Raw genomic sequence first — 20,401 nt, forward strand, 5'->3', positions numbered from 1 at the left:
CACAGTTATTATATATGGTTCGTAACAAAATTTGAGGTGGTCTCCTTTGAAGTGCATGTGTCATTTGTCAATATATGCGCACGTTTTCTTTTCCTTTATATTTCGCATATTCCTCTTTATTTAGTTTTTATCACGTTGACCTTTTCCTCTTTCTCTCTCTTTAAAACTGAGGATGTAAAATGAGAAGAGAAATGAGAAGAACCTCAATCTATTACTCCATCTTGTGAGAAATTTGTGGTTTGTAGTCACGTGGTCTATGCATTTCTTGCTCCAAACGAAGTGTGCAGGGGGACGAAGCCGAAGGTTATCCTGGCGTGATCAGTGCCACAAAGACGTTAGGTTGGTTGCCTATGTTGTTGGCGTAGTTTCACAATGAACTTAAACTTTCATGTTGCAGGTTTTTTGCTTCGTATTGTACAAATACGTTCACATGGAGCTTTTTAGTAAGTGCTGAATCTGTAGTGCCGTCGAGAAACGGAGAATTAAAACTACACGGTCGGGCTTGGCCGGGCCGACTCTCTTATTTCTTTGGGCCGGGCCGGGCTTGGGCGGGCAGACACTGTTATTTCTTTGGGCTGGGCCGGGCTTGGGCTGGCCGACACTGATTTCTCTTCAGGTCGGGCTGGGCTGGGGCCGATGAATTGCAGTTCTTTAATAATTATTGACTTTCGTTAAACGATAATTGAAATAAAGCCAAACGTTGAAGAAGTGTGTCCCTGAAAAATGTTACAAAGAATGCAATAGCTATTTACAGTTTGTGTTGCTTAGTGGCTCCACTTTCACTATATAGGATTTCAGGCATTATGCGGTAAATTGAGCTCTGACCTTGACCTTCACTGAACTCAAAATATAACAAGAAGGGGTGGGAATGTTTTGCCTGTCGCTAAACAATATTACCATCTTCACTTTATGCTAAAACTCAATTAAGTTAGATTTTTGTTACAGGAAATGGAGTTTTATTCTCTCGATGACAGGCAAAGTTCTAGGAGGCAATGGTACCATTCGGGAGGCAAGCGTCAAGTTGTGAACCAGAGTTTAGAAAATGTTTCAGAGGTTAGGTCAAATTTAGTACTAAATTATGAGAAAAATTGGGGCTCGAGCTAATTTTTTTAAAAAATTATCGGGCCGGGGTCGGGCCAAAAACTTTTAAAATTTATCGGGCCCGGGCCGGGCTTGGGCCAAGAATTTTAAAAAACTTATCGGGCCGGGCCGGGCTCGGGCCGAAAATCTCCAAAACTTTTCGGGCCCGGGCTGGGCCGGGCCTAGGTACGTTCGGGCTGAATTGGGCTCGGGCCGCTCGGGCCTGAATTGGGTCTCTACTACACGGCCCCCGAATTCAACTTATGCTTTTATACTGAAAACACAATACCTCAATTTCACACACGTGTTAATTCCCTAGCTTCTCTTCTGGCAAATTTATGTCCCGATCATTTTTTTTTTTTTAGAAGTTGTAAACAGCAGACTACTTTCCTGTCGCTATTTCTTTAAATAATAATAATAATAATAATAAAATAATAATAATAATAATAATAATAATAATAATAATAATAATAATAATAATAATAATAATAAATTTCTGGGCCAATGCTGTAAAATAACTATGCAGATGTGTCAGCTATGAACTGCTTATCCAAGAGCTTGAAACAAAAAAGAGCAAGCTTCTTCATAGCTATATGAATAGAGTATGCGTCTTTAGCGTGGAAGACCCGGGTTCGATTCCCGACGGCAGCTCATGTAGTTCGGATCCCACGTTAAGCTGTCGGTCCACGTCCCATGTACTCGTTGCTGAACGGGACGCTAAACTCAATCCAATATAATAAAAGCACAGCAAAAGGGAATACTACCAAAATCCCATATTTTTGCTAGTTTCGTATTTCCGAAAAGTAAGATATGGTGTTGCATTTCACTCAGGCGCTTGATTTTCATATGTTAAGAATATCGAAGCGCACACGATAACTCTGCAGTCAATTTTATGACCAGTCTCCAATATGGTGTCTAGTCCATAATCGATTGATATGCATTATTGAGAAACAAGGAAGTATCGGGTTTTCGAGGAGAGATTTACCACAACAATGTAAGGTCAAAAAAGAACCCTCCTACCATGAAGAAAAAACTATACTATGCTGTTGCTTCTTAAAGTAGCTCAGTAAGTAATAAACTATGATCATAGATACATCGCATTTTGTGATATAATTTTTCGATCGCAATATAATTCTATGATTTTGTCTGCGATCCGGTACCCATTTTAAAAATACGCTTATGCTTTTACATATATATGAAGTCAGACACGTACAAATTATGAGAGCCTCCTCCCTACTCCTGGCCTGCGGTTTGACAAAGAAAGACTTCACATTCCGTGTTTTCTCTCACTCAGTGACAATTATTTTCTTGCGAACAGAAACTACGCAGCTCTGTGAGTTTAGGCAGAAACCATTCCTACTAAAGACTGGCCGCCAGCTCTAAATTTCTAGTCGCCAATGGCGAACTGGCGACCGGAAATTTTGCATCCTGATATATATATATATATATATATATATATATATATATATATATATATATATACAAACTACGGGTTTGTGTCTCTGTACGCGGCTTGGGGACCAGACGAGTGGACCGAGTTACCAAATTTGGTCACGGATACCTTCGTCCAGGCCCCAGTCGAAGACGAAGCGCATTTTCAAAATTCGAACCAGGGGGGCTCAGATGGCGTTTATCGGGACATGTAAAAGTAGTAGAAAATGACCGATATTAGTGTCAAATACATGGTTTTCACGGTCGCTGAGATAAATGGTGATACTCTCACAGGCGCTGACTTCCAAATACAGCCCCCATGCGAAAAAATCTAATATATAAAAAAGAATATGATCTTGTGAAAGATCGAATCACGGAAAAATGGCTGCACCATGTGAAATTAATCTTTGGATACAGTTAACTACTTTTTTTTTTTTTTTCGTTATTCTGATTAAAACGCCTATCCTAAGGGAGAACATGTCATAAGTTCTGCGAAAAATTAAATATCTCACGACCCTGTTAATTTAGGGAGATGCAATTTTGTGTATAAAATCTTCATTAAAATGAGAGTGTACATGTCCCAGGGTTTAAGAAGGGGGGGGGGTCAATTTTCTATATAAATAAAAATGAAATGGATGAATTCATAATGACGATCCGGAAAGTAACACCAAAGAGTACGTAAGAACAGTATGGCGTGATGTGTTGCGGTCTGTCAGTACTGAAACGTACTATAAATTAAGATTACATACGTAATTGTTAATGTATAACATAGATATGGATTATCAAAAATATTTATAATACTGGAATGAAGATAGGTTTAAAAACAACTTTAAAAGTTTGTCGGACCGAAAAAAAAAAAAAATGTAAACCGGAGGGGCACTAGGACAGGAACATTCAGACTTGGATTGTCCTGGTCAAAACGGCGCGTACAATAACCCTAAATATTAAATAAACACCATATTGGCAGCAGATGTTTGGTTAGTAGCGAATTTAGCAATATGGCTTCAAAAATACAATAAATAAATAGCTCCATTGCTCGTAATTCAGTTGGTAGATAATCCACCCTGTAAGCCCTGCCAATAAATTCTCAAACATTTGCGTGTTATTCCTGAAAACCAGTGTCTTTACTATATTAGAAACTATACTATAGACTCGATTATTAATTTCAGATGGAATTCTTCCCTTTCATTTTAAGAGCAGCACAGAAGTGGTAATCACGGTCAAAAGTTTCTTGGCAGCAGATACGAAAACTCAACATAGAACCACAATATAATAAAGTTTGCCCTTAACTGTAAAAGTAGAAGTTATCAATTTAGCTTAGCTTGGATCATTAGCTAACACGGTTGACTAGTTTAAACTAAAAAACGAAACATGTTCGTAAAAGTGTAAGTGTTCGCAAAACCTTGATGAACACACATTTGTGAGTTATCACGTGTCACTCCCGTATATTATTCGTATTATATTCAGACCTAAATTCTCCATTCATTACTCAAAGATATTATATTACAAAAGCAACTTTTGTTTTTTTTAAAATAAGTTTATGAATGTTTCGTGATGTTTTTTATAGTTTGTTATTATTGTTATGCAATTGCAATCAAAGAAAAATTCTAAATATTGTTTCGTTTTAATAATATTTACTATTGATTAAAAAAAAAAAAACATCGAAATGCCGTACTGTTTTTGGAGGGGGTCATACAAACCCCACGTTAGCCATTTATTGAAATCAGAAGTATCTTTGGTATCTATTTATGTATAAATGGGTCAAGGTCAAAGTGGACTCAAATAATTCGTATCTTTATTCACTTTTTTCTACTGATATGCGAATTAAGTCATTGTATTTCTTTAACTTGGACTAATAAAGGTCGTAATGAACTAACTTGGACTAAATTAGTCCTGCATACTCTGTGGTATTTTGTAATTGTTCATATGTAATTCTGTATAATCAGCGCTGCAGTCCTAAAGTTTTCAGAGGGTATACGCTGTTTTGTCATCTATGACTGTCATAGAAGATATAGAAGGCATTTTTAATGAACAATGTAAAATGCATGTATTAATTCAATTGAAATATAAAGGAACTTTATTGTTTTATAATCTAAAAGCAGTTAATCCTATTTCTTACTTAAATCACCACTTCTCAAGACTCCCACCAACCATTCCATTTATACCTGCTAGGTGCTCATGCGCTCTGATAACAAAAAGTAGTAAAAAAATGTTCTCTTTTTGGGCAATGTTACCCCATGGCTTCGGGTCCATGCGTCTTAAAATCACCAATCAGAGGTGTACCGCCGTGTACCCTCCACTACAGCCCTGTGTATAATGGTTTCACTTGTGCAACTGTTTATCTTTTTGTCCTTCTGAAATGACTCTTGACAACTATATTAACAAGTAGGCCTATGTAAAGATCAGTGCAACGTATTTTTATCAGGAGTCCCTCGTGAATGAGTCGTCAGACGTACCGAATTTGTGGCCAATTAGTCCCGGTTTCGAGTTCAATTTCTCTCGGATGTAAGCCGAGAAGCGGTTTGGATTCCGCTTTAAGCTTATGTGACCCCTTCCAGCATAATCTGGTTGATGCATAATAACACCACGGCGAAACAAACTCATTTCTGTTCATATCTGATATAAATACATAGAACAAATTATTTAAACCAAAGAAAACCTGGTTTAAACAAAAAAAAAAAAAAAACGAGTTTTTCGTTTTTTTCAATAAAAACCATGGTTTTTGCCAACCCTGTTAACTAATGACAAAAACATATACATTGTACACAAAGTCAAAATCTTTACATGGACACAGTGGTATAATAAATTAAATACTACTTCTGAACATGCAGGCATTCCTTATAGGAGAATAAAAGGTACGGGTCACTGCACTAAACTGTCTTCCTCCAATTTCTTAAACTAAATCATGTTATACTGCAGTTATAATTACAATATTTATATGGGTAACAAACAAAATGACAACAAGGTTTTCCGGAAACTTCGTCCGGAGGAAACTCACCCCCAAAAGTAAACACCCCTTATGGATATTTTTAAGGAAAATAATTTATACAACACTGTAAGTTACTAATGATACATTCAAACATGAAATATGAAGAAAATCGACTTGAGTCGTTTTCGAGAAAAACGTTCGAAAACAAAACTCGTCCCCAAGAGCAAACTTGGTTGTTTCACGAGAAATAATTTATTCTGTACTGTGAAGTAAGGAAACATTTTGTTAAAAAAATGTGAACAACTTTGATTAGCAAGTTTTTGAGAAAATCATCAGAAAAAAATCCGCACGAGTTAACTATCACTTGTGGACTTCTCTCATGACAAATGAATAATGTCATATTGTCAGATTACTAAAATATTTATTTATTAAATATGAACTAAATCATCGGATTCGTTTTCAAGAAAATCGCCCAAAAATGCTTACCCTAAGCGTAAACCACCCCCTTGCGAATTTTCAGAAAGGAAGAACAAGTTATACCATATTGTCGAGATTTTAATGAAATATTTATTTGTAATATAACCAAAATTCTCAAAAAACACTCCCATCACTTAAGTACCCTTTGTGGAGTTTTTCAGAACTGAGTTATGCCACATTATCAGATAAGTAAGGAAATATTTATTAATGAAATATGAACAAATTCCTTTGAGTCGTTTTTTAGAAAATCGCCCGGGAAAAAAGTCATTCCGAGAATATATTAATCATCTTTGGGAATACTTTCAGGACAAATGAGTTATGCTACATTGTTACATTACCAACGAAATATTTATATATAAAATACGAACAACTCAGCTTGAGTCGTTTTCGAGAAAATAGCTCAGAAAAAACTTACCCCCAAGGGTATCTCTATTTTTTTTTTTTTTTTTTTTTCAGAATTATGATTTGTCATATTCTCAAGTTAATAATCAAATATTTATTTACGAAATATGAATGAAATCGCTTGAGTAGTTTTTAAGGCAACCGCTCAAAAAGAATTCAAACCTAAGAGAAAACTACCCCTCGTGAATGCGTAGACATAAAATAGACAAATTAAAGACTTCGGGAACACAGGTACTACATGCCATACTATTTATTTATGACGGACTTAGATTTCTAAGCTTTCAGCATCTATGGCCATGTCAGCCCGTCACATATGAGGGATAACGTCTCTTGGCGATCACACTATCCGAGGAAAGGAAGCGACCTGGAATCTATAAGTTAGGAAACACCCCGGCATTTGCCTGTGTGAATGAGAAAATTCCAGGAAAATTTCATTCAGAATGGCTGACCTGAAAAAGTTTTTTACATTTCTTCGACTGAGTGGCTCCAAAGGGAATCGAACCCAGGAGCACTCACACCGAAGGTATTTATTCATAAAATATGAACAAAATCCCTTCAATAACATTCGAGAAAATAGTTCAAAAGTAATTCGCCCCTAAGAGTAATTAAACTACCCTTCACGATTCCCCCCCCTCCCCAAAAAAAAAAGACTCATACCAAATTATAGGGCTCTTAATGAAATATTCGTGTATGAACAAGATCATTAGACCCCTTTTCGAGAAAATTGCAATTTTCTATTTTCACCCTTCAGTAAACTACCCTTAATTTTTAGGGTAGAAAGAAAATTCGAATACCGCCCCTAGGGAAAATTATGAAAACCTTAAGTTCAAAATATGCTGTAGATACCTTGAACGATATGGCTTCTAAGCGAGTGAACACATATCAGGATAAACGGACATCGAAAAATCACTTTTTAAGTATGTAGCGGCCACGAAACTTGTAAGTCCGTTGAAATCTCGACTCTTTTTCATGATCACCATACATTTTTACTCTCCTCTATCACCGCTCAAAAGTAAGAATAGCCACGAAATCTCAGATGGGTATCTAAACTTGTACTGCTGGAATTAAGTCCTCAGAATTTAGGAATAGAATCACTTGAAAGTAAATTCTGAATTATGGGATAAATTCTACATAAGGGGTCCAGAAACATCTTAATACGTCCTACCTAAATTTGGTACTTCATACCATACTTAATATCTGAGCACTTTCTGTGAAACAAAAAGCCGAATTGGGGATAAATCAGGGATACAAACAAACACTCGCCCGGTGCGAACGGTTTATCGGTGCGGGCGAGTATTTAAACCGAAGGTAAGCAAATTATTTCTATTGTGGAAAGTGGGCTAGTAGCTTTTTCCTTGGGTAAGTTAAATTTTATTGCTTATTTACATCCCTGGGATGATAAATTAAGTTTCATAATATGTCATTTTGTGAAGTGCAAGGACAAATGATATGCACAACAGCAATAAACTCTCGCGTAGCTACATATTACTTTCGTCATTTTAACTCTTATATACTAAGAGTAAAATTTTAAAAATATATAAAAATAAAATGAAAGATAATCATTACATACCAGTAATAAGGAGCATATGAACATTGAGAAACTTGAGGAAGTATGTTTATTAACTGCTTCCTCGATGTCGAGTTACCACCTGCAGAAGGTTGCCTCTCTATTTTTGCTTGGGATACTGAAGCCATAGTTCACAGGTTTTGTCTATTGGATACAGAAAATCTTTACTACACAAAACAAAATTCTCACACGATTAAATGCTAACTCTATTGACGAACTTCATTATCCTTATGCAGACGGTATACAAGTGTCAATGAAACAAGAGTACTCCGATCTCGTTTTACTTTCTCTGCATATGTCAATTACACAATTTTAAACACAAGAAATCAATCCATCTACTATATGATGATCTCTAACTACACTTTCCATTCATAATCTATAGCTAACAGTTCAAATTATTCATACAGCAGAACAATACTTCAAGCAGCCGACACGTTCGTTACCCCTAGGGCGCAGACATTTTGAAACTATCCCATAAGGCATTGCCTGAATATGGCGTCTGCATTGGTCAAGTGTGGATATATTCCTCAACAGAAAACTGCATTTTTCTTATGTGACATGCAAGAAAAGTTTCGCCCTGCAATGTTATACTTCGATCAAACAATAGAAGTAGCAAATAAGTTGGTAAGAAGTCTTTACATAGTTAATTCATGCGTATTGATTACTATAGACCGATCAATAATTCTCTGTAGACCAACGAAAAAACAAGAACGCAGAGTTCAGCGCAATCTGTTTTCGGCAAAAATATGGGGGGAAATTATAAAAGATTGGAAAAAATGAAATTGTAAATTTGCATAAAAACCATTGATATGCAATGTTTAAAGGTCAAACATAAATCAGCTTTCAAAAGCAAAAACTGTGAATGTCGTATTAAAGTAATTTAAATTGCAGCGTCATCGTGCGCATACATTTAATGAAATGAAATTTGAAGAAATTGAATTTAAAAAGAAGTGTAAATTAATTAGACTGTTTAATTTTTACATATGAATATACATTCATTCATTTATAAATTAGTTCTCTTCATGATAGATTCAAAATGTTACTGTCAGTTAAATTGCGGGTATAATAAGGAATTGCTTCTTTGGTGGTAAACTAAGCTGTATCAGCATATTTTGCTCGACACATGTTTCGAGGTTCACATTTTTTTAATATTTTGTATATTTTGTAAAGAAACACGCTGTATATCTTATATGTGCAAGATTGGGGGGAGATACTAAATATCAGCCACATTTTTTATTATTAATAAGTATAATATAAAACATTGGTTTCAATTGAGTTAGCCGTACAGGACAGGTTTTGGCACACTACTCGAAATAATTGTTGAAAATTCTTAATTCTTCCACTAAATTTCTTCTGCAAATGATTTGCTGGGCGATATGACAGTACCGTCTTTTGTGTAGATGAAATTCAGGGAAGCCACCAGAAGGAATTGTTGAAAAATTAGATTTTTTTATTATTTGGGTGTAAATACAACGTAAGGATGTGACCTAAACACAAATCAACCTGTGGTAGGTGGTCATTAAAAGAGCACGCTATCTAGCGGTCAGTGTAGTGCGAAGAGGGTGGGCTCGTGCGGGGTTGCATCCGAAGAGAACAGGCGCTTCAGCGAGGGTGGTGGAAATAAGTGGGTTTTCTCAATGATACGAGTTTCAATAGCACTTATCATGTTTTCGAACTAGTAACGTTCCACTTGTAAACATAAATAAAGCTTCTGTACACTATGCAGAAGTACAGTGCCGATGAAAAATAGAATCTGATACAGTGATCTTTCATATGCACTCACTTATTTTATCCATCGTAAAGCACATGTAATGATGTTACACTAGTATCCCTACACTTATAAACCTAAAATACAGCTATATTACTTCGTATTTAATTTTGTCGCCTGTAGAAATTTGTTCCGTATAAATATCTCTTTCCGTGCAAGTATTGAATTTTACCTGAAAATTTTTCAAAATGTGTTGTGCCTAAAATTGGCCAGCACCGATTTAGCTACATATCAGTAGCTCTGTTTTTTTGTGTGTTTCTCTGGTTCCAATGTTAGTAATAGTTCTGGTATATAATTTAAAACTTAGGTAGAGTAAATATTGTTGTGTGAAAGGATTTCAAAACATCCACTGGGAAGGTAGTCAAAAATCACCTTATAATATTCTATATTCTTATAACAATCTATACGGGAAAAATGTACTCATGGAATCCGGATCCAACACGAAGAGTGCTAGAGTTGAATTAAATAAAATCTAAGAAGAAATATTCTATTAAAAGAAATTCACGACTCTTATCTCGGCATTTATTCCGAAGTTGGGCGTCCGCTTTCGCCACGTTTTTTCCCTGTTTTCTCCTTTCCACACTTTCTGCAATTTGTTATTAGGTTCATTAATCCGCGCTCTTCACAAACTTTTAAAAGATTTTGCTCGTTATTAACGTATTGCTTCACAAATGTTAAAACTGTTAGTTCATTGCCCTTGTACATTCGCTATGTTGATAACATAAATGCTCGTTTCTTTCCCACAATGCAACTGTTCAGTTACCTTGCGCCAAGTAGTTCCCTCCGCTCGCCGTATAGTCCCATGTTTATAACCGCTTATATATAACAAATAAACAGATTTTTCGAGACTCTTATATATTATCAAGCACACAAACGATCAAATTATCCATATCTTTCCTGTAAACTTTAAAAATTTTGCTGGAAACGGACGCCCAACTTTGGAATTTAACCCCTTATCTCGAACCGAATTTAGGTCTTTAGCTTACCGTGCTGGCGTTTTTAACCATTAAGCTATCTAATCCGCGCAATCAGCCCCATATCCTGTCATGCTTGTGGTCATTGCTCTATTGGTTACTTATTTGCTTAGCTTGGAGACGTGGAGTAATATTTATGAGTTAACCGGCGTGAATGGCGTATGAAGAAATATATAATACTATAAAGCAGTGGTAGCCAAACGTATGAAGCTCCTGAGCTACCGTACCGTTCCTATATCCTACTGTAAGCTACCAACCAAAAGAACTTTCAGTAAAAAAAAAAAAAAAAAAAAAAAAAAAAAAAAACTTACATTTGTTGATTACCAATAAACCTACATTTGTAGTAAGTCTTAAATATGAAATCCAGCTATCCAAGTTACCACGTGTCTAATATACACACGAAAACTATAACATGCACAACCCCACGCGTATACAGTCAACTGTCAAATGAGACTGACAATGACAGTTCCGCGGGAGAAACAAATTGTTGTCGTCAGCGCCCCCTGTCATTAACGTCAGCTCAGTGGAGAAGTCAAGATTAGCCAACCGGAGCGTTAACGCGATCTACCGAAAATGTCTGCGCCAGCTACTAGTAGCCCCGGTGGCAGAACTTTCTTTGTCTTTCTGCGATGAACTCTTGTAAGTCAAAAATTTTCTGCAGGAATTCTAAGATAAAAAATCAAGATAATCAGTTCCAGCAGAAGAAACACTTGTGATTGTCAAAAATACGCTTTACGTGACGTGAAAAACAGTTCAAACTATATTTATGCGAGTCGTCCGTGCATTTAAGACATCTACACAAAGCAGGCATGTTTTTATACTTTTCTGTTGGCTATTTTTTTTTCTCTGACATTTTTTCTGCACAGGCGTGGCAAATTTTCTGCGATCACATTCCAGATCGCGGTATGTTCTGCTATGGGGCTAGTAGCTCGCGATTGACAGTTTGGCGATCACTGCTATAAAGCATCGTTTTGAAATAGCATTTGCAATAAAAAATAATTTTATCAAAACAAACAAAAAACTAAAATGAATTTCACCGGAAATCTTAAAAGCAAACATAGAATTAAAGAAAATTAGGAAACGTTACCGTAATAATATGAATGAGCTCAATTACAGACAAGAGAAAACTGATTATAAAACATGTTGAAGATTGCGAAACAAAATTATAGCAGTAAAAAGATCCTTCAGTTACATAATAAAAATAATTAAAGAAGAGCTCAACATTGTAATGCTCCGGTATTCTGAATCTATACCGTGCACATATATTTTAATTTGTGTTTTATAGTTAAATTTTGTTTATTTGTATTTCTAAAAAAAGTTCGATTTAAAATTTTAATTATGTCTAGTGTTAAATACAGTGAAACCTGTCTTAAGCGGAATCGAGCGGGACTTGCAAAAATTTCCGTTAAAGTCAGGTTTCCGCTTAGTGGAGGTAGACCTTTCTTTCTTTTCTTTTTTTTAAATACATGCTTGTAGAGGGGCTTACTGAGAAAATATATCTGTACGTACATTGTTCGATTACAGCACTTCTTTCTTCTACGAATAAATACACAAAAAAATTAAAATGAACACAAAATTTGCTATGAACACGTTTTCTTTATTTTTTAATAGCCAAGCAGGGTTTTCTGTGTACATTGCTGCTTGGCTGCTTGACTTTCCGCATACACTTTAGCCTGAGAAATTATACTAAGTGAATCAGAATCCTTTTTCCGTAAGGCAAATTTTTGCAGTTCCTTTAAACTTCTGAGAGCATTTTGATATGTATTTATTCTACACTCTTCTTGGAACTCGGTATCGTATTCCTCTTCTTCTATCACGTTTTCTTCTTTCCGACATTCCTTATGATTCTTGATTAAGTTGCGGAGATTAAGGACAATTTGTGGGGTGAATATGAGTAGTGGTTGGGGAAGGTCAACACTGTCCAGGAATATTTAACAAAAGAACGAACATTTTATCGCAAACAGTGTAATGTATATGTCTCACAGAATGTCTAAACATCTAAACGCTGTAGTCCGGAGCACAGAATTTTCCGTTAAATGTTTATTTTTCTTTCCGTTGTCCGCGTAACACAGTTTCCGCTTAATGAAGGGACTTTTACACATTTTATTCTCCAAAATTCACGGGACCGTGAAATATTTCCGTTTAAGACAGTTTTCCGTTTAATAAAGGGGCCGTTGAAGACAGGTTTTACTGTATTTAGATGTGAGCAATTAGTTTTGTGGCCCGTATCATCCCTAGAAACAAAGATTAAAAGAAGAAGAAAATGTACTAAATTAATGATTTTCTGTTTTCTTGATCTGAAAAGTTTTTGAACGTCTGAAAGAAAAGAGGAAAACTTGCTGAAGATAATTTCAAATTATTCTTGAAGCTTATATTATAAAAGTGCGGAAAACTATAATAAAATAGTTCTGAAGAAGCTAACAGGTAATTTGATTATCAAATTACTAAAAGATTATTATTTATTTGAAGGTGGAAAGGAAAATTAATAATGGTTATGAGCTAAGTAATCTTTGCTCGGGAAGCTAATCTTCCCGAAGTTTCATGTTCCACCTGATAATATGCACTCTTGATTTATATACAAAGATAATGACAAAATTCTAGTAATCAATGATTGGCCTCACAAGTCAAAATTTCTTATAATTATTGATTATGCATATGGTACTTAAATTTGCATAGGCTATTCATAAATTGGTTGCATATTCTTGTAATGGAGCAGTGTGTTCGTAGATGTAGTAATGGTTTGGAAATATATTCTTTAGATATTCATCAGCAGGAAGATGTCATTTTGACGTGTGTATTAAAAATATAATCCCTGGTACTAGAATGTTGATTTCGATTCCCTGAAAAGAAAAATAATTTGATAATTTAATGTATATAAAAATGAAGCTACGTGGCAAAAAGGTAGTAAAAGTGAAATAAAATAATAAAGAAAATGTGTTAATAAGAATTAAGGGAATATAAGTATATACAAATAAAAGAAAACCAATTGAATGATGTTTTGGATATAGGGATAAGATTTTAACAAGTACCGGGATCACTTCGTTACTGTTGATACGTCTGCCACGTCTAATACATCCGTGAACCTGAAAGATCAGAAAACAGCCAGCTTTGTAACTTACTGGATATTTAGAAAGACAAACTATGCAACCATTGCTCAAAAGGTCAACTAAAATACATTAGAATGATAAGAAGTATAAATAGAAATCACATATATATATAGCATCAATCCTAACAAACTTATTTGGGAATTAATATTTACTCTTTTAATATTTATCTGCAAACCTACTGGATACCTACCTATTGTAAATTCCTTACCTGGATTTATGCTAAATACTTACCTTATGGGAATCAACCTTAGTATACTTGAAATTCGTATGGAACTTACTTTATTACTTTCTATCTGAACTTATCCTTTTAAAATCAAACCTAACCTACTGCTACTTGAAATTAATAATACTTACCTGTTTCTTACCTGAATTATGTAGGCAAATAATAATTATATGTAACAACACTCATTCACGGAAATGTAGAATATAAAATTTGGAAGTTCATCTGAGTATTTGAACACTATTGTGTAAACATTTGTAAAACAATAGATCAATTGCATATGTTGTTAAAGTCAATAACATATTATTTTGGAAAACATCACTATTTGTGTGTACAATTCTGTTGATTTTATTATTAACTTTGTTCATAAATTCATTATGTCGTGTCTTCTTTTCAGCAATTTTTTACATGGCATTGTAAATTTTCTGTTTCGTGTGATCTTGCATGTTTTGCCACGAACCAACCGAACGTATTTTCTTCTCGATTCCGCAAGTCGAGATGGCGACGTTTAATTGGGCCACAGGTTCAGTTCTTCGTGAGTTTCAGGAGGACTGCACCAAATAACTTCAACATCGTTATACGAGATTGATACAATAACATCTGGATTATGCCAATGCAGAAAATGAATTGAAAGAAAACAAGTAAATTTTACGGTATATATATGAACAGGCGTTTTATTACATTTTATAAAATAGAGCATTACAACATGCAAACGCATAGTACGCGTATAAGTAGCATAATGTATGAGGACGTAAATATGACAAACCCTAATTAAAAAAGAAAAAAAGTAAAACTAACTTAATGAAACTAAAAATTTAAAAATGTGATAATTCGGTATTCTTAAAACCAATAACGAGAGTGAAATAATCATCATAATAAAACAAATGAAAAATTCGAAATCAGCTGAGACTGAAGAAGTATTAAATAATTTAATAAGAAGTTGTTTTGTTTAATTATTATGTTATCTCTTAGATATTTCACGCGCCACAAGAACTTTCCCTGATAAACTAAAAATTGTAAAAATTAAACCATTACACACACACACACACACACACACACACACACAAAAAAAAAAAAAAAACGCAAATAGAAAACTATAGACCGATACCATTGCTACCCATAATAGGTCAAATTCTTGGGGGGGGGGGGAATCATGTTCAGTCGGGTAATGCATTTCTTTAAACGCAAATCCACTGAGACAGTAATTTTTCATTTTCGTGAAACCTGTAGAAAGTTGCTGCATGGGAAAGAATTATGCATAGGATTATTTGTATCGAACAAAACCCTTTGATTTAGTAAGTCGTAATATATTGTTAGAAAAACTTCGTTGCTATGGAATTAGAAGCCTAGCAAATAAATTGTGTGAATCATACCTTAAAGACCGAAGACAAGTAACTGAAATCACAGGAATAATTAATAACAAAAGTGAAAAAAGTGTATCAACTGAAGAAATTATTAATCGTGGAATAGCACAAAGATCAATTCTAGGGCTACTTCTCTTTCTTCTTTATATAAATGTTCTTTCTGAAAATATTATCAGTTCATATGTGACTTTATATGCAAATGATACAAATATAATAGTTAGTGGGAAAAATGAGAGCAAATTAGCTTCAAATTGCCAAACGGCAATGAACGAACTTTCAAGTCGGATGAATAAAAATGACCTAATTATCAATGTAAATAAAACACGTGCCTTAAATGTTTGTAATGTTAAAAGTAATCAAACCAATAGTAATAAGAATACATAATAAAACAGTCAAAAATGTAGAAACGGCTACCTTTCTCAGAGTGAAAAATCTCTTAATAAATTCAACTACGAACTACATATAAAACATGTAAGAAATGAGTTAAATAAACATTGTTACGCATTTAGATGTGTAAGATAAGATTAATGTAAAAACAGTTAAGTGTATATATTACTCAAATTTTCATTCTATAATTAAAAAAATGGCTTGATGTTCTAGGAAAATATATCTTTAGACTACAGAAGAAAGTAGTAAGGATGGAACTCTCCTTGCAGAAATGATTTAAAAAGGACTCTTCCCTGAATGTATTTGTTCAAAACATAAACATATATGAAAAATACAGTAGTGAATTCATTATTAACAAGAACATTCACAAATACAACACAAGAAGTAAAGAAAGCATTCACTTGCATACACACAGAACAAATATACACAATAAATCAGTTATTCACAAAGGTAGTCTATTACACAATCAACTTCCATCATGTATGGAAAACCAAATCCCTGTAAACAGCTTTAGAATCAAACTTAAAAAGTACAGTTCGCGGCTTAGAAAATGTTACAACAAGTTTAAGTCTAAAATACTAACAAACTCTTGCGCCATATACTTATGCATTCAGAAACACACGTCTCGATCGACCAACAGCTCCTGGTATTCAGCCCACTTCCTCCTCTTCCTCTCCTTCTCTAAAGTAGTGTGTGTGACTTAATATACTCTTTCTATTCAGACGGTAAAAGAACAGGAGCCATGCTTTTTACCTCTTAAATCGTCTCTTTCATTCGTTTCTTCTGAAATGCCTTTCTAGAGCCTAAATAAAAAATTCTTACAAAATGTTCACATAGCTTCATAAACTCCTTTATTTGCATTGTTTCCCTTCTTCAAAGACTACATATCACATCAAGCTAGGAAGATGCTCCTTGTGAAACCTATGGAAATTGTGAATCAAGGCAGTAGGTTTTGTGCTTCCCAAAATCTATAATGCGGGCACAGATCTCTGAAAACTACTGACAGAAATGAATGTTATTTATCAAATGATTAATTTCATTTTGTTTCCAAGTAATTGCAAGCAACTGTTGCAGAGACGTCATTTGGGCAAGACAGGAGGGTGTAATTACCCTTCCCTTGAGTGTGATAAACACATATTGTTTGATCAAATGTATAATAAAATACTGATATAAAAAGTGAAACTCTTATGTCAGCGGAGAATCCCCCACTCCGAAAGAACCTACAATGACATTGCTTTTAGCAACAAATCTATAGAGTTACGATAGCACATTGCTAAAGCACTTAAATTTAGTTTCAAGAGTCGAAAGTTTGATCCCAAACCATGTGCATTCATAGTGGACGACATTGAGAGAGAAATTCAAATATGCAGACAGAGAGGGATGATTTACATATGCAAGTATAGAAATTGAGAAAAATGACCAGACAGCATTCTTATTATGACGAAATTTGTGATTTTGTGGAACAGAAGAAGGAGAGTTTCCGAAATGCGAGGATCACATCAGGCTGTTGTATAATTAAGGTGGAGAGCTTTTTTCAGAGCATCGGATTACTGCGAAGAGAGAGAAAGATCTTAAGATCTGGGGAATTAAGAATTTTAAACACTTCTGCTTCCGAGACTGATTTCGAACCACGAATCTCTTAGCTATTGAACCGTGACTTTATCCATTCAGCCACGGAGAACTACGCAGTCATTCATATACTTCTTCTCAACTACAGTGAGAAACTAATAGAATGGAATATTCCAAAGTTGAGTCGGTGTGTGTGCCGTTGACCTCTTGTAGCCTATAGCCTGTCTATTGCACCTGTGCCCTCGGTAACTATGCGAACTATATTTCGGCCCCACCCTCTGGCGGAAGAAACCCCCGTTTGCTTAAAGAAAAGAAGGGAATGACCTCAGTTGTGTTGCCAATTTGTCATTCAGTCGTTTGGTCTTGACGAGTGACAAGACGACGTAGCTACTTAGAACGGCTATTAAGACAGTACACAGCGAAATCCGTGAAATAATTCATTGTGACAACGCTTCCGCATTCAACAATTGAAAGATCTCGGCCGCAGCAAATTGTTGTTCCTTCTCTTTCGAGGGGGGTACGGGAAATCATATATCAACAGCAGTCCCAGCAAGGGCATAGTTCAGGTCACAGAGAATCATCTTTTGCGAAGCTCTAGTGAAAAATGAAACAAATCGTAAACATGTTAGGCTTTTGAAAAGATTTAAACAAACAAAAAAAAAAAAAAAAAAAATCAATGGAAATGCTCATGAGTGTGTCACTTGGATGCGAATCTATAACTTTAAAAAACATCCTGTTTACATTGACCATTATGTGTTAGATGAATGGTTAGCGTAGGGGACTCCTACGTTCCTAAGTTCAAATCCCGACCGTTCTTGAGGCTTTTTTTTTTCTTTCTTTCACACCAGGAAAACACGGGATGGTACCTAACATAAGGTTCCAGGCCGCTTCCTCCCGTCCCTTTCCTCGAATAGTGTAATCGCCAGGGGATATCATCCCTTATATGTGTGACGGGCTAACATGGTCATAGATGTCTGAAGCCTAGAAATCTAATTCCTAATCCTAAGAATCAACTTCATAACTAGTCGATTAAAAAAAAAAAAAAAAAAAGTCCATTTTATCTTTTAACGTAGAGACGATGTCTACACAGTACTGAAAATTAATGCCTAGAGGTATATGTGTGAGAAACCTTTTGACGAAACGAAGTACAGGGTGTGTATATATTTGTTTTCGCTAGTAATTATTCGCCATACATTGGCCTTGAACATTATTCTTGTGGCTTCGTAGATAGTATTTTACTATTCTTACTACTAATTTCTTTAACACACAATAACCAGGAAATCTTTCTTGTCGGAAAGTGAACCCGAGATTAGGTGCATTAAAGACAAAGTACTAACTATATCACTGTACTGATAAATATGTGAATATAGAGTCAGCCAAAATACCAATTGTATTGGATTAAAAGCCCACGTCACCCGAATTGACGTGTGGCATCAGCCAATAAGCTCGCAGTGCACTGTTACGAAACCTTCAGGGAGGAATCTAATCATTCATAATTGATTTTGTTCGTATTTGGTCGCAGAATATATAAAACCAGAGACACTGTTCCCTGATGAAATAATTATAATGAGTACGGATTTTCCCTTGTTCCGTATGCTCTTCGTTATTTATTACATGTTTTTCTATTGTATTGTAGGTGCAGACGTCGAAGATTCTAAAAATTCCTCTGGTAGTGACTGAACAATATCCGAGTGGCCTTGGAAATACCGTCAGTGAACTTGATATATCTCATGCGTGTGTAGTGTGTCCGAAGACAAAGTTTAGTATGTTGATCGACGATGTAGAAAAGGCAATGGAAGAAATTTGTAATGGCGAGCTTGAATGTGTTGTTTTGTTTGGAGTAGAGGTAAGATTTGAACGCAATTGAAATTAGTGTTTTAATGTATGAGGCATTCCGGGTAGTAAGACCGAATTTAACATCGGGTCATTTTCTTTACTTTTGAGAGACAATAGGAGAGATTTTGTACTTAAGTTTTTCATAAAATTACCCACAGATCAAGGTTCAAATTTTCTTCCTGCTTCCAGAATAGTTAAAGGTTAAAATAGAAAAATTAACTATCTCCTTAAAAACAGCTCTGACTAGTTTGTTTCTATTTCAGACATCAATTTTATTAACAACCATATAATGTGGTAAGTAATTCCTCTGGGAAAAATGTAGGAGGAGTAATTCTTTCTGTCTGTAGGAGGAGTACTTTTGGAAGTTAGTTCTTTCTGTGCGATTTTCTCTAAAATTAGTGAGTCAATTTTGTTCATCTCAATAAATGAATATTTTATTAATAACCTGACAATACGGCATAATCCATTACAAGGTAGTTTACTCTTGGTACTTTTTTTTTCGGACGATTTCCTTAAAAATAACGCAGGCGATTTTCATACTTCATATAAATAATGTTTCATTAACCCCTTGCGTTCCAGTTACATCCATGTAGATGTCATAAAATGCTCTGTTTCGAAATACCAGTGACATCCATGGAGATGTCATGATAACGTATCCTTTATTAAGGATCATATTAATCCTGGAGATGGTGAAATTTTTTAGTGGATGCAAGGCACGAGTTAGTTCTACTATTTCTTCTTAGGTGACAGCACCTTATTGACAGAAAGAAAAAAAAATGCTTCATCTCAGTAGATAGCAGGCCTAAGGGAGCATTCAATTACGACACACGTGTGTTTGTTTTGACGATAAACAATTGATAATTTCGAGATCAAAAAAAAAAAAGAAAGAAAGAAAGAAAGAAAGAAAGAAAAATTGTTTGATCTCCGGTCTGTGTTGCCAACCTGAAGCAGCATAAAATCCCTTCAGAACATCAAAATTTCCCCTATCAGTCTAAATGTTTCACAATGCATTTATTTATTTATTTATTTATTTATTTTATTTTTTTTTTTTTTTTTTTTTTTTTTTATCAGTGAATGTTCTTGCGCGTGTAGAATAACTATGCCTTATATAGCGGTCGAGACAGTCTTTGAACAGTCAATGAAAACCTGGTATTACAGTAGGCACATAGGAAAATATCACCTGGAAAGCAAGGGGTTAATAACTCTACAGTACGACGTAAGTCATTTCTTGTAAAAATATCTGTAAGGGGAAGGGGAGTTAATTTTCGGACGTTTTTCTCAGAAACGACT

General features: G+C 34.9%; 2 protein-coding genes across 2 annotated transcripts in view; one reads left to right on the forward strand and one right to left on the reverse strand.

Annotated features, from left to right (window-relative positions):
- The window catches only part of tun (N-terminal glutamine amidase tungus), a 236,399-nt gene extending 228,021 nt beyond the window's left edge, over nt 1-8,378 (reverse strand). Inside the window, exon 1 of the mRNA XM_081735620.1 lies at nt 7,890-8,378. Within this exon, the coding sequence (XP_081591746.1) occupies nt 7,890-8,014 (125 nt within the window). The 5' untranslated portion in view covers nt 8,015-8,378. The remainder of the gene's footprint in view (nt 1-7,889) is intronic.
- The window catches only part of LOC145668098 (isochorismatase domain-containing protein 1-like), a 38,906-nt gene continuing 26,852 nt past the window's right edge, over nt 8,348-20,401 (forward strand). The window contains exons 1-2 of the mRNA XM_081735621.1: nt 8,348-8,510; nt 18,912-19,121. Of these exons, the coding sequence (XP_081591747.1) occupies nt 8,379-8,510; nt 18,912-19,121 (342 nt within the window). The 5' untranslated portion in view covers nt 8,348-8,378. The remainder of the gene's footprint in view (nt 8,511-18,911; nt 19,122-20,401) is intronic.

This window comes from Thermobia domestica, chromosome 13 (genome assembly GCF_964235325.1).
Source record: "Thermobia domestica chromosome 13, izTheDome1.hap1.1, whole genome shotgun sequence".
Lineage (NCBI taxonomy): Eukaryota > Metazoa > Arthropoda > Insecta > Zygentoma > Lepismatidae > Thermobia > Thermobia domestica.